A 15,457-nucleotide genomic window follows, 5' to 3' on the forward strand; every position below is an offset into this window, starting at 1 on the left:
CATTCAAACTACAGCAGCCGTCTGAAATATTCAAACCTCCACCAGCAATTTCCGTCAGGTCCACTATGCGTTGAAGACCAATGTTCCATTCGCACCTCTGTCAACCTCCATCTAAGCCTCTGTCAGCAATATGCAGCTGCCGCCTCCACCTGCGTGTTCTGGCAGACAGACTGGCCAAACCTGCATTTACAGCCTCTGCCAACAAACTGCAGGTGTTGCCTCCACCTGCAGATTCTGGTAGGCAGCTGCGGCCATACCACCATCTACCGCCTTCAAGGTGTCCTGCTCCACAATACACCAATAACTTCTTACAAGAATTTTACGTTTTGAAATGCATTCAAACTACACCTCAACCACAGCCACCTCTGTCAACCTCCATCTAAACCTCTGTCAGCAACCTGCAGCTGCCACCTCCACCTGCGGATTCTGACAGACAGCGTGGCGAAAACCTCCAACAACAGCCTCTGCCTGAACCCTGCAGCTGCCGCCTCCACCTGCAGTTTCTAGCAGATAGCTGTCGCCAAACCTCAAACCAAGCCTCTGCCATCAACATTCAGCTGCTGCCTCCACCTGCATGTTCTCGCAGATAGCTTGGCCAAACCTTCATTTACAGCCTTTGCCAGCAACCTGCACCATTGCCATCTCCACCTGCAGGTTCTTGCAGACAGCTGTGGGAAAACCTACAGCAACAGCTTCTGTCAGCAATCTGCAGCAGCCGCCTCCGCTTGCAGATTCTGGCAGACAGCTTTGCCAAACCTCCTACTAGAGCCTCTGCCATCAACCTGCAGCTGCCGTCTCCACCTGCAGATTCTTGCAGACAGCTCAGCTCCGCCATCTACAGCCTCTGCAAACAACCTGCAGCACTGACACCTCCACCTGTAGGTTCTTGCAGACGGCTTGACAAACCTCGAACTAGAGCCTCTGTCGATAGTCTGCTGTTGTTGCAGGTTTGGCCAATTCTTTATTTACAGTATCATCCAGAAGTCTACGCCCCTGAAACTTGTTGTTGTGCCATGTGAAGACCTCAGCTAACCAGGGACCAGAGATGCACCAGGGACCAAAGAGCAGAGATGCTCTCATAAATATAACCTTTCAGGTAAGACAGACAATCATAGCTGTGTAATAATAGCATACCTGGGCTGATAAATTAAAGTCACCCTTCTGTTACATTCAATTCACATCATCTTCTTCCTCTAACAGGTATTTCCACACTGTCAGATTCTTGCAGACAGCTGTGGCCAAACCTGCAACAACAGCTTGGCCAAACCTCTAACAACAACGTCTGTCAGCAACTTGCTGCTGCTGCCTCCACCTGCAGGTTCTGACAGGCAGCTCGGCCAAACCTCTAACACCTGTGTTGACAGTCTGTTGTTGTTGCAGGTTTGGCCAATTATTAATTTACAGCATCATCCAGAAATCTACGCCACTGAATCCTGTCCTGGATAATGTCGGGATCTACCAGATATACCGGATATCTGCACCACCTCATCCTATGTTTTTGCCATGTGAAGACCTCAGCTGACCAGGGACCAGAGATACACCAGGGACCAAAGAGCAGAGATGCACTAATAAATATAACCTTTCAGGTAAGATAGACAATCATAGCTGTGTAATAATAGCATAACTGGGCTGATAAATTAAAGCCACATTTCTGTTACATTCAGTTGACATCATCTTCTTCTTCTAACATGTATTTCCACACTGTCAGAATCTGCAGGTGGAGGTGGTGGCTGCAGGTTCCTGACAGAGGTTGTAGATGGAGGAACTGAGCTGTCTTCAAGAATATGCAGGTCAAGGTGGTGGCTGCATGTTGCTGGCAGAGGCTGTAGATGGAGGTTTTGCCAAGCAGAATCTGCAGGTGGAGGTGGTGGCTGCAGGTTTTTGAAGGTGGCTGTAGATAGAGGAGCTGCGCTGTCTGCCATAATCTGCCTGTCTGTCAGAATCTGGAGGTGGAGGCAGTGGCTGCAAGTTGCTGACAGAGGCTGTCGTTGCAGGTCTGACCACAACTGTCTACAAGAACCTGCAGGTGGAGGTGTCAGAATCTGCAGGTGGAGGTGGTGGCTGCAGATTCTGACACCTCCACCTGCAGGTGTCAGAATCTGCAGGTGGAGGTGGTGGCTGCAGGCGACTGACAGAGGCTGTAGTTGGAGGAGCTGAGCTGTCTGCCACAATCTGCCATTGTGGAAATACCTGTTAGAGGAAGAAGCTGATGTAAACTGAATGTAATAGGAAGGTGGTTTTGATTTATCAGCCCAGGTATGCTATTATTACACAGCTATGATTGTCTATCTTACCTGAAAGGTTATATTTATGAATGCATCTCTGCTCTTTGGTCCCTGGTGCATCTCTGGTCCCTGGTCAGCTGAGGTCCTCACATGGCAAAAGGACAGGATTCAGGGGCGTAGATTTCTAGATGATGCTGTAAATTAAGAATTGGCCAAACCTGCATCAACAGCAGACTGCCAACAGAGGCTCTAGTTAGATGTTTGGCCAAACTGTCTGTCTAAATCTGCAGGTGTCACCTGCAGGTTCTTGCAAACCTCCAACAACAGCCTCTTTCAGCAACCTGCAGCTGCCACCTCCACCTGCAGATTCTGGCAGACAACTCAGCTCCTCCATCCACAGCCTCTGTCAGGAACCTGCAGCCACCGCCCCCACCTGCAGATTCTGGCAGAGGGTTCAGTTCCTCCATCTACAGCCTCTGCAGCCTGCATCTACAGCCGCTGTCAGGAACCTGCAGCTGTTGCCTCCACCTGCATGTTCTGACAGACAGCTTGCAAAACCTACAACTAAGCCTTGGCCAGCAACATGCAGCTGCGGCCTCCGCCTGCATATTCTCGCACAGAGCTTAGCCAAGCCTCCATCTACAGCCTCTGCTGAATGATGTCCCCTTGCCATGTGAAGACCTCAGCTGACCAGGGACCAGAGATGCACCAGGGACAAAAGAGCAGAGATGCATTCATAAATATAACCTTTCAGGTAAGATAGACAATCATAGCTGTGTAATAATAGCATACCTGGGCTGATAAATTAAAGCCACCTTTCTGTTACATTCAATTCACATCATCTTCTTCCTCTAACAGGTATTTCCACACTGGCAGATTGTGGCAGACAGCTCAGCTCCTCCAACTACAGCCTCTGTCAGGAACCTGCAGCCCCCACCTCCACCTGCAGATTGTGGCAGACAGCTCAGCTCCTACAACTACAGCCTCTGTCAGGAATCTGCAGCCCCCACCTCCACCTGCAGATTCTGACAGGCAACTTGGCCAAACCTCAAACTCAGCCTCTGCCAGCAGGATGCAGCTGCAGCCTCCACCTGCAAATTCTTGCAAAAGCTTGGTCAAATGTCCAACTAAAGACTCTGCCATCAACCTGCAGATTCTGGCAGACAGCTCAGTTCCTCCATCTACAGCCTCTGCAGCCTCCATCTACAGCCACTGTCAGGAACCTGCAGCCGCCACCTCCACCTGCAGATTCTGACAGAAAGCTTGCAAAACCTACAACTAAGCCTTGGCCAGCAACATGCAGCTGCATCCTCCACCTGCATATTCTGGCAGAGAGCTTAGTCAAGCCTCCATCTATAGCCTCTGCTGAATGATGTCCCCTTGCCATGTGAAGACCTCAGCTGACCAGGGACCAAAGATACACCAGGGACCAAAGAGCAAAGATGCACTAATAAATATAACCTTTCAGGTAAGACAGACAATCATAGCTGTGTAATAATAGCATACCTGGGCTGATAAATTAAAGCCACCTTTATGTTACATTGAGTTTACATCATCATTATTACATCATCATCAGCTCCTCCATGACACTACACTGTCAAGAACCTGCAGCCCCCACCTCCACCTGCAGATTGTGGCAGACAGCTTGGACAAACCTCAAACTAAGCGTCTGCCAGCAGGATGCAGCTGCAGCCTCCACCTGCAAATCCTTGCAAAAGCTTGGTCAAACATACAACTAACGACTCTGCCATCAACCTGCAGATTCTGGCAGACAGCTCAGTTCCTCCATCTACAGCCTCTGCCAGCAAGCTGCATCACTGGCAGCTCCACCTGCAGCTCCTTGCAGAGAGCTGTGGACAAACCTCCATCTCCAGTCTCTGCCATCAACCTGCAGCCACCACCTCCACCTGTAGATATTGTCAGCCAGCTTGGCAAAACTCTAACCAGAGCCTCTGCCATCAACCTGCAGCCGCCTTCTCCACCTGCAGATTCTGGCAGACAGCTCAGCTCCCCCATCTACAGCCTCTGTCTTCAACCTGCAGCCGCCACCTCCACCTGCAGATTCTGGCAGACAGCTCAGCTCCCCCATCTACAGCCTCTGTCTTCAACCTGCAGCCGCCTTCTCCACCTGCAGATTCTGGCAGACAGCTCAGATCCTCCATCTACAGCTTCTGCAGCCTCCATCTACAGCCACTGTCAGGAACATGCAGCTGCCACCTCCACCTGCAGAATCAGAGAGCCAGCTTGGCTAAACCTTAACTAGAGCCTCTGCCAGCAGCCTGCAGCCAGCGCCTCCACCTGCAGATTCTGACAGACAGCTTAGATTCTATATCTACAGCCTCTGCAGCCTCCATCTGCAACCTCTTTCAGCAACCTGCCCCCCCCCCCCCCCCCCCCACCTGCAGATTCTGGCAATTTTGCATTTATAGCATCATCCAGAAACCTACACTGCTGAATCCTGTGTTTTGCCATGTGAAGACCTAAGCTAACCAGGGACCAGAGATGCACCAGGGACCAAAGAGCAGAGATGCACTAATAAATATAACCTTTCAGGTAAGACAGACAATCATAACTATGTAATAATAAGTATATGTGGTGTGATGAGGAGACTGTAGTCTTCCTCAAGTGCATGATATGTTCAAACAAATGATACACATGATATGGTACACTGAACAGCTGTGGTGGAAGTTTAATGAAATACTATACTTGAGTTCTTGAATATTTCCGTTTTATATTGCTTTATCCTTCTAACAAATATCTCACTTTTCACTCCACTACATTTATTTTTGACAGCATCATTATTAACACGAACTATAATCAGCATAATTTTCATGTATTTTTATGGATCAGTACATATAGTAATTAAAATTAGCCCCACCTTTACCAGCTGCAACATCAAAGTGATGAACACACTGATGTGTCGATAATTATAATCCAAAAGAATATGTAAATTATCCTGAAGTGGCTCACTCTGTATGATAAATACTTTTACTTTGGTTCTTTAAACATATTTTAATGCTACTACTATTGTACTTTTACTGAAGTGAAGTTTTAAATGCAAGAACAGTGTACTTTCACTGCAGATCCAGTAGACGGCATCCTTGCACAATTTTTCGGACTTCATCGTTCCACTACAGCTGTTTTTCTAACACCTGCTCTGTCCCATCTAATCTTTTCTGTTGTCCTGTGAGTAATCAGTGATGCTTTTTGAAAGAGAGGAAACACCATCTTAAGCTTCTCCAGCGCCATACTGAGCAGGCTCACTGTACTATCCTCCTGTTCATCTGGAATACATCAAGGTCAGCCGCTCCTTCTCTTGTGTTATTTCATTATTGATGAAAGCCAGAGGAAAGCACTCTGGTGATACAGCACCTTCTGTACTTTCTCATATACTGATGGAAGTGTGACAGCTTATTTTTGCTGTAACCTGGGAGCTGGAATGAAATGTGTGAAATGTGTGACACAAATATTTCTCACTGTGCTCCGGCATGCCGAAGCAGAAAGCACCCTGCTGACTCAGATCTCATTAAGATGCACTGAAGGGAGCAGCTGTATGATTTCCAAGCAAAATGGTAAAATTAGAGCAGAGAGAAGGGGGGAAAAAACGGATGAAAAATGAATGTTGTGAAATGGTTTTTGCCAGAGAGACAATAAACCCCAAGTGAGAAAAGTAGACTCAATGCTATCGCAACCCATGGTACATTTTTTAAATTGAAGTGTTATACAGTTCAGTAACAGAAGAGAAATTAAATCAGTTTAATACAATTTATCTTGTAATCCTGCAATGCATCATTAAAAGTCTGTGATTTACTGAGTGTAATCAAATTCACTATGTTAAGGTCAAACCTCACATTTTTGCAGCTGCAGAGAAAATTAGCCTCTGACAGTGTTTTTTGCAGTTAATTAATCTGCTTGTTACACAGAGTCCCACAAGAATAGGCCTATGATTCAGCTGTAAATCAGTCCTGCAGATATTATACAGGTATGTCCAGGTATTACAAAATCCTCCTGAAGTGTTCACTGTCCTGCAGGACCAGATTCTGCAGATTATGACAGGACTGCAGGACATAACACTTTCTGTAAGATTCTGATACAGGCTGGTTAATTCCCATTGGACTGCTGGCTATCCCTGCAGGGCAGTCTCATTTTGCATAATACGCTGAATCAGCAGAATCTAAACTTTCATGCTTCACTAATTAAACAACAAGTCAGTGTACCACATGGTGAACTTTTAAGAAGTTCTGTACTGTACCTATTATTAATTAAATATGATTAAGAAAGAAATTTCAGGCATTTTGTTGATTATCAACTCACTTTATTACTCGTCTTCAACACTGTATAACAATACTAAATCAGTCCAGCCTGTACAGTAACTCATCATAAGACAAAGTCATGCTGTAATATGCAAACTGCAGTTGTCCTGACTATGTTGGCCAGAGTAACAACAGACTCTGATTAATAAATAGACGTGTAATGATTATCATAACAATAAAAATACCTGTTGACTAGACTGTCTCAGCACAAGCTCCATTTAGAAGCTGCTGTGGAGCTTTCAGTGTTAGCACTCAGTGTCAGCAGATGGAGTTTGCAGATGTTCAAATTTGAACTCTTTCTGCTGAGGAAGATCAGGCGATGTGATCAAAAGCTCTTAAAAAATAACGACATAGACCTTGTGACATTGTTTTCAGGGTCTTGAATAAACTACTGGTTACAAATCTCTATATTAATAGTTATCTATATTAGTAGTATTTTAACAATATTATTAGTATTAATAGTGTTTTATAATATTCATTTTGTTAATTAAAGTGTAATCACACACACTTCATTTCTGAAAAGGATGGATCAAAACCTGAAAATAATTGACATCACAAAGTGATGACAGTGTTGGTGCAGGAGGGAAAGTTCAAGATGTGTGTACACTGTGATAGCACCGTCAGTGGTATCTAACCCCTTGAAGCTGGGGTAGGCAGTTTTACTTTGGCGTCACTTGGAAACAAATCCCATAATAAACTGGTGACTCTAAATTGGCCGTAGGTGTGAATGTGTCTGTCTCTTTGTGTCAGCCCTGTGATAGCCTGGCGACCTGTCCAGGGGGTACCCCGTCTCTCGCCCAGTGTCAGCTGGGATAGGCTCCAGCCCCCCACGACCCCAAACAGGATAAGCGGTTCTGCACCTCCCCTGCACCTCCCCTTAGCTCTGCACCTCCCCTTAGCTCTGTTTTCAGGCTTTAGGGAATCTAGCCTGTGATGTAAGACTTTGGACAATAACAGGTAATTTCGGAGAGAGGGCATTCCTATTGGCTGTTCTAAAAATGCAGATGTGTATGCACGTCCCTTCAGTGAAAGCTTGACTCAATGGCGGAGAATCCTGCAGAGAAAGTTGCTATTCCAACTGCTTACCCTGCAAAGCAACCCAAAAAAGGAGGACAGACTTTTCCAAAAGAGTCTATAAGTGAGTCTGACAATGAACATAGAAAAAAGTGGAGGTGTTGGCAAAGCGTTTCAGAGATGGAGAGAAAATGTTGCTAATAGTTGAGCTTTCTGCTAACCAGAACCAAAGGCTCACAGCTGCAACTACAAGTTCACGTTTATATAGCTAACAATAGCTAGAGCCTTGAATCACAGTGTGTCCTCTGCCTCATTCCTTGTTTCTTTAGACCACCTTGCTGGGAGGAGAGCAGACAGCAGCTCTTGAGACTGATCCCAAGTCAGCTCTTGCAGCAACTCAAATCCAACCAGCGCAAACCCCAGCTGGCGTTACAAAGGTTAGACCTGTGCTGCTGCAGCCCACCATGACACCTGGCGCTGGCGGGGGGATTTGCACTGGCTGAATTCAAGTCGTCACAACCACCAACAGAAGGTCAGTCTCCTGAGCTGCTGCCTGCTCTCCTCCTGGGGAAACAGCTCACAGTGGCATGGAGCAAGGCGGAGGGACTGTGGGCTGGCTAGCAGCTAATTCTCGTCTCATTCGTGGTCTGATAAACAGAGAAAGCGGGGGAAGGAGGTGTTGAGTGAATTAACTGCGTGCATCTGTACAATGAATTAAGATTAAATAAAACAATGTATGACACTGGGTTACTGTATCAAGTACAGTACAGTATGTATATATGCCTGTGTTCCCCAGCTTTAAATTACACCTCTAATTTTACCTTCAGTAGGTGTTTGAGCAATGTTTGGCTGCACAACCTAAATTTATAATGACTCACTGAGGGGCCAGTGGGGCAGTTAACCTGCCTGGTAAATGCAGATGTGTGCACCTGTGTACAACACTGACAGATTCGCAGCTGCATGTCTAAACTGTTTGCAGGTTACCTCAACATTTGGATGTGGAACATGTGGAGTCAGACAGTCCGGCACTTTCTGCCTCCTTCTCGTTCCTGTCAGGCGTAATGGACTCAGGTGCTCTTAAGGCGGAAAGACAAGGTCACTGGTGTCATTTTTCAGTGCCACCGGGAGCCGTTTGTCAGAGCTGGTTATGATTAAAAGCCTCCCCTGCAATAAATAACAGGGTGTATCAGTTGGCTACTGGCTGCTGTCCCGGGGTTAAAGTATCTGTAAATCGTGAGCATTCCTCTTCCTCGTACGCTTGTTTCACTCAGCAAAGGTTTCAACCTGCTGCTGTGACTCTGGCTGCAGCTTTTAAGTTAGAGCATCCACACTTAAGAGTAATGAGGATTCATATTAACCCCCAGGCCCTGCAAATTAATTCACCACGGAAAAACCTGCATTAAAAGCACAGAAACCTCCAAACTGCAAAAGCCATCACTAGGGCTGCTCTGATGGGGGTGCTGTAAGAGATAAGAGCCACATATAAACACACAAATTTACACCATAATGGCATTTATAGTGCTTTTGTGACAAATGGAAACTGCAAAAACATCTGTATCATAAACCTGATTTAGCTGTTACTGTAAAAGTGTTGTACATAACAATGTTCACACAGGCGAAAAAAAAAAACAGAAACAAGAGTTAAATCACATTTTGACTTTAATGTATAAAAGACCAATAACAGCATATTACAGCAGCATATATTGTACATACATCATTTATATTGTAAAAGAGGAGGTGCAATATTCTGGTACAAAAAGAGGAGATGAGCAGCTGTACCTTTTCTCATGGAGTGTCATTTTATTGCCTCTTCTTCATCTCAATTCATGGTACAAAAAGAAACGCACAATAACACATTGCAGATTTAGTGTGTAATATACAGCATAATGCAATAAGACTACATACAGATCTGAGATTTATTTATGTACATAATATACATGAAATACATAGTTTGATTTGGAATGTCTGTCTTTAGTTTTAACCTCTGACTAAAATCAAACTCTCTGACTACCTCTACACAGTGGAGGTGACACACTTCTTCTGCTCTGATCTAAAGAGAATTACTCTCTAAATAAACAGCGGGCAGGTTTGAAGGGGAAGAAAATAGAATAATGCAGCAGTGCATTAGACTTGAATAAACATCAGCTCGGCTGTGGGGAATCGCTAGCCTGCTCCGTCTCTGCTTTTTAGATGTCATGCCGGCAAATCTGGGAGGCTTTTCAATCTTCACCAGCTCCTGGGGCACTTGGCTTTCAGCTGTGTGGTTAAGTGTGTCTTTGTACAAGTGTGTGTGTGAGTGAGTGAGTGTGCATGTGATATGTCTGTGTGTGTTTGTGAAGTGCATCCTGGGGGCTACATTAGCTCTAGATCTGTCAGTTCAGACAGGATGCCTGCTTTGCCTCTCACTGTCAGGATGTCTGTACACTAAACACACACATGCAAACACACAAACACACACACACACACACACACACACACACACACACACAAGCAGATCGAGCTACACAGGGGAAATACACTATTAAGTATACAGCATAAAATGATGGTGGCGTGTGTCAGTATTGAACCTGCAGTCAGCATCTTTGTATTCTTGAGGTTTCTTGACATGTAAGTTTAAAACTCAAACAAGCCCACAAAGATGAAGTCATGAGGTCGTTTCCCAGGATTCATTTTCTGCTAATGTCTGATACTTTGTCTGCAGCGACATCAAATCTAATAACGCTTTGAACTCGACATCAAACAAAACGTCGGCACCGGCTGAATCAACGTTATTAAATTCATGGTCTCATTATATGGTCTGTTGTTCATTTTGTCTGGGTCTCCAATTCTGCTCTGAAACATAGTGATGCGTGCATTTGTGTGAATGTGTGTGTGTGTGCAGTGATGAAATGGGAAAATGGGGCTGAAGAGAAAGCAGCAGGGAATTGAACATGTGGAGAGGGGAAGGGGGAAGATTCTCATTTGAGATAAAAATATAGACCTTGCAATCTCACACACACACACACACACACACACACAGAGGAAACAGCAGAAAAGAGGGAGGTAGGACAGATCACTGACCCTGTGTAAAACCAAGCCTTTAAATAGCTGACCCTGTGCTCTGTTGGAAATTGAAAGCAAAATTTCCCTACAGGGATCAACAAAGGACCACTGCTACTCTTAGTATTATTACTCAGGTTATAAACCCAATAACAGTGCTTTTTTGGACCACAATTATGTGAACAATGGCAGACTGACAAAGTTAACAAGAATAGGTCAAACCCTAGTCAATGGCTGGACTGTGAATGACAGTCTGGAGGGCTTTTAATTTAAAACAGGAAGTGGTGACATGCACTCAGCCATGGACTTTACCCCACTGTGGTCCAGCCCAAAATTTCATGTAAATAAATGTTAAAATGAGGAACAATAAACTTTGACAGAGTCACACAGCAGAAGAGAGCTGCTTTCTCTAGAGCTGCATCTGCTAATTATCTAACACAACCCTCCTCTCTTTGTGAATTTGCGTTCCCCAGGATACAGAGGATAGACCTCTCTACTCTGTCTAACTCTGCTTCTGATTGGCTTACCCTGACATTCTTACACTTACCCTAACCAATCCCACTCCTCTTGCCTAAACCTAACCAACCCAATCAATGAAAGCAACAAGTCGTAGTCAATATGAGGAAGAGGAGGGTGGGTCATTCCTTTGCTACCCTAGGACAGGCTGTTCTCATGCACTGTGTGTACATTTTCACATGAAAAGTAATGCACCGAAATTCGTACACATCCTATGTAATCATGAGCCAGTAATTTGTGCATAAACCGCATATTTTGGAAGGCTGCCATCACATGACAAACGCACTGACGTTAGTGAAAAAGGAAGCTGTCTAGAGCGGTCCACTTAGAAGGCAGATTGGGGCTGTGGATAGGTCACAAAACAAAGGACTTTCCCTCATGACTTCCCCAAAAGACCGGTATTCAAACCCATGTGAACTTTGAGTCATTTTAAGGCATGTCCTTACCTTGTTTCTTTTCGTAACCTAACCTCCTTCACTTAACTTACCTAAACCTAACCTCTGTGACTTTACGTTAATTACATAACTTTACATCAAGAATGCAATGTCATCCATGGGGCGCTTATTCATAGGATATTACTCTTACTGTTGTGTGTGCAATGTTGTAGGATATACGAACCATTGTATGAGGATACGTTGTCCTCCACTTCGGTCAGTGACGTACATCCTCACTAGCTGAGGCTTTGCAACAATCGGTCACTATCAGAGCCAAGTTCTGCCAATAACGTCCTTTGGATGCCAATTAATTGGCCAAACCAATTAACTGGTCAACCTCTAGTTTCAGATTGTTACTAAGGTAGGTGCACCCATTCTGACATCTAATTTCAAATTTCTCACAGTGATGGCACCTGTTCCGACACTGTAACCTGTAATAGTCATTAACGTTACTAATAAATTTTAAGGCTTGTTCCTCAAACAAACTGATGAGGTGATCCTCTCTTTCCTCCGTCAGAATTTGCCATTTCAAACACAGCTGGCTAGTTAGCTACCTTGCGTGCCAATTCCACCATACTTTTATGCTAACGTAACAGTGGTTACAGAAAATGAGCTGGACAAAGTTGCCACTCATCTGATAAAAGCAACGTGCTTTCTGTTATTGTGACAAGAGTGTGTGGATGAAGCATTAAGTTGTTAAATTTCACTCATGTAGTGGCGAGCTAGTTAGCTAGCTAGCTAGCTTGCTAATTCCACCATGCTATCATGCTACACCTGAGTACATAAAATGAGGAATAAAGTAATACAGGACTGACAGCACCCACGGCTCAGTCAGGGAATATTCATGTCAAGAGACTAACAGCCAATGGAGAAACACCAACACTTATGACATCACTGACTCGCATCAATGATGTAACTTCATCGCTCACTCATGGACAGACTTTAGTGTTTCAGGGCTGGCCTTGCATGCTGTGGTCCAGCCAAAAATAAAAGAAAAAGAAAAAGTTGGATAATTTGCCATTGGAGCTTGTACAAAAAAGCTACAATAAATTGCACATCACAGTATCTGTGTGCTTCAGATGTGAGCTGATGCAACATGGAAGACATACACAGAGAAATATTAGATAAAAGCATGATGATATGTTTTTGACTGAAAAGAATAAAGAGTGTCACAGTTTCTTACAGTATGGCTGTTTGTAAGGTTGTGCTGATTATGTCAAAAGTCTTTCTTTCATCTGTCAGCGGGCGAGAAAGGGAAAGAAAGACGAGGAGAGCAACTCGCCAACTGCAGCATAAAATAATAGGGAATATATTAAAATAGCATCAATACACACTATCAGATGCTGTTAGGAGAAAAATGATGAGGCACCTCAACGGTCTTGACAATCTCCCTCTGTCTCTCTCACCTTTTGTCAAAAGAAATAGAAGCTGAAAGCAACCATGTAGGTTTCTGTGTGTGTGTGTGTGTGTGTGTGTGTGTGTGTGTGTGTCCCACCTTGTCTACAGGAACAAAATAATAGGCAGGAAAAAAAAGCTGCAAGACAGTTGTTCTGTCATGCTCAGATAAACACTGCAGATTCTCCTTCACCATTGGTGTCGGTGGCAGTTCATTTCTGCGTCAAAAGTTATCAGGATCTTCAAATATAAAAACTTTATCAGAAACCTGACACATGGTATAACCACAGCCTAACCATAGGCAGTCGTCACGGAGAGTTAAATCTGACTTTGCTGAAGTGTAAAAACCTGAAGTGTGTTCAGTAATCAGTCTCTCACTTCCCGGTGTCAGGTACATGCTGGCAGGCAGATGGGTTTGTTGTTGTAACTTCAGTGACCAAGTCAGTGATGACAAAGAAGACGGTCTCTGTCTGAGCCAGGTCATGCACAGTCCGGCGTTGAATGTTAGCGTTTGTGTTTTCACAGTCTGACGGCCACCACACATGCTCCAGCCCTGCCCAGACACAGAGGTGCTACCTGCAAAGAAACATAAGAGTCACAGATGGATACTAAAACAGTGCAGCAATGGATTTATCTCAAACTATAAATCAGTGCAGTCCTGTGAAATCATGCCATTTCATGTTGCTGAGTTTAAAGATTGGATGTGCCTGTTTGGGGTTGAGAAAATTCTATCATATAATCAATATTTTCTAATACCGATGGTTCAAATTGCAGTGTGTAATGTTTAATAGGTCGCTCGTTCAGATCAACAGAGAATAATCATCCGACTCTGCAACTCTTTTCAGCTTTATGGAGCTTGAAAATAAGTTTCAGCATTTATGCTCTTTCCACTAAAAACTGCAGGTGGAAAAAGCTATTAAAAAAACCCTCTGTATACTATCTGCTTTGCTCCAAACAACAGACAGATAAGAGTTTTGATTCTGTGCCAGGACCTGATGGAGTCCGACCTGACCCGTCGGGCTCAGGCTGGGCTGGGCTGTAATTTCTCAAAATTCCCCTGGACTTGAATCAAGTAGGGTTCGCTCCAACTGTGATTTTTAAAAATTTTTGTTAGTGTATTATAATGAATAATGTAATGTTGTGTTGCCATCAACCCATCTCAGTTCCTGCCTCTATTGTGTGTATATATATATATATATATATATATATATATATGCTTTTGGGCTGTGCTGAACATTTTGAAGAGGATGTATGTCAGAGATCATGTCACAAATGTCTGTTACGACACTGAAAAAGACTGGCGTGAAATAAACGTTTTCTATTCTTTTAAAAAAAAATTTACAGTGGAAATTGTAAAAAAAAAAAAAACTGCTGCTGAGGTTTGGGCTGAGGTTGAGCTTGGACAGAAACTATGCAGGTTCATGCGAGGTTGGGCCTGATTTTTTCAGCCACAGTTAATGACTAGCTGATGAACACAGTAGAGCTTTTAGCAGAACCTGATATTTCCATCAGGAGTCGGTGGAGACCAAAAACAGAGTGAATACTGGACTTACATTCATCAAGGGGCCAAACACACAACTCTAAATGACTGATAATGTTGCTCTGTGTCTGTCTGGTGGTCTAAATTAGAATCTGTTTGCTAATAAGCTCACCATAACAGGTTATAAAAGTGAAAATGTGCCAGTGTTGTGTTTGCAACTTGTTTCCACCACCTCCAATTGGACAAAAAATTGGGCATGTCCTGATCCAATCTCAAAGATTAGTATCGGAGCCAATCAAGGCATTTTTTTAAGTAATTGGGATCGGATGTATAGATTGTTTTATGTCATTTGTGACACTGGTGTTTTTGCAAATGGTTCATGCACAGTGACAAGTACAGACTTGATCAGGACATCCCAATAAAAAATAGTTATTGCAGGTTTAAAGTGCTCAGATAAAATGGAACATTTTAACATCTATAATGCTGTGACTACTGGCCAACTCCACCTGCTGATAAACATCATGTAATATCGGTAATGATATGAAGAGCTCCAGACGACTACTAAATGGACCTTGAGGTGAGACTGTTTTGCCTGACACTGTTTCCGAGGTCAGGAATGAACTCAAGCGAAAGGATTATTATGTTACTGCAGGATGTGTACAACATTGATATTTGGCATCTGGGCTCTGACCTCATCACTCCCTGCAAGGAAACACCGAGTCCAGCACAGCGGGGAGTGGGGAGTGACGATAATCCTTTGGCTCTAAGGGAAGCTTTGTGTTTTTTGTAGTTGTCTAGTCCTGTTACTTCTTGTAGCCACTGCTTCTGCGCTGATAGTCAAAGCTGTCTGTCAGTCACCTGATTTTAAAAACATGAACTTACCACCCATGTTATCAGTCTTGGAAGTAGAGAGACTGACAGATTTGTGCTAAAGCAAGCAGGAGAAGTAGTGCTACTAGGAAAGGACAGACAACCAATCCACTGCTTTGTTTGTTTCACTTTCTGACAATGAACAGAGGACACATTTAACGGTATGAACAT

The 15,457-nt window shown here is 44.0% G+C and overlaps 1 protein-coding gene across 2 annotated transcripts in view; it reads right to left on the reverse strand.

Moving 5' to 3' along the window:
- Positions 1-9,194: 9,194 nt before the first annotated feature.
- The window catches only part of klhl5 (kelch-like family member 5), a 74,921-nt gene continuing 68,658 nt past the window's right edge, over positions 9,195-15,457 (reverse strand). For both annotated transcript variants that reach the window (XM_078164407.1, XM_033624293.2), the window contains one exon: positions 9,195-13,512. In XM_078164407.1, coding sequence (XP_078020533.1) covers positions 13,456-13,512 — 57 coding nt within the window. In that variant the 3' untranslated portion in view covers positions 9,195-13,455. The remainder of the gene's footprint in view (positions 13,513-15,457) is intronic.

The sequence above is a fragment of the Epinephelus lanceolatus genome, chromosome 3 (genome assembly GCF_041903045.1).
Source record: "Epinephelus lanceolatus isolate andai-2023 chromosome 3, ASM4190304v1, whole genome shotgun sequence".
In the NCBI taxonomy this organism is placed as follows: domain Eukaryota; kingdom Metazoa; phylum Chordata; class Actinopteri; order Perciformes; family Serranidae; genus Epinephelus; species Epinephelus lanceolatus.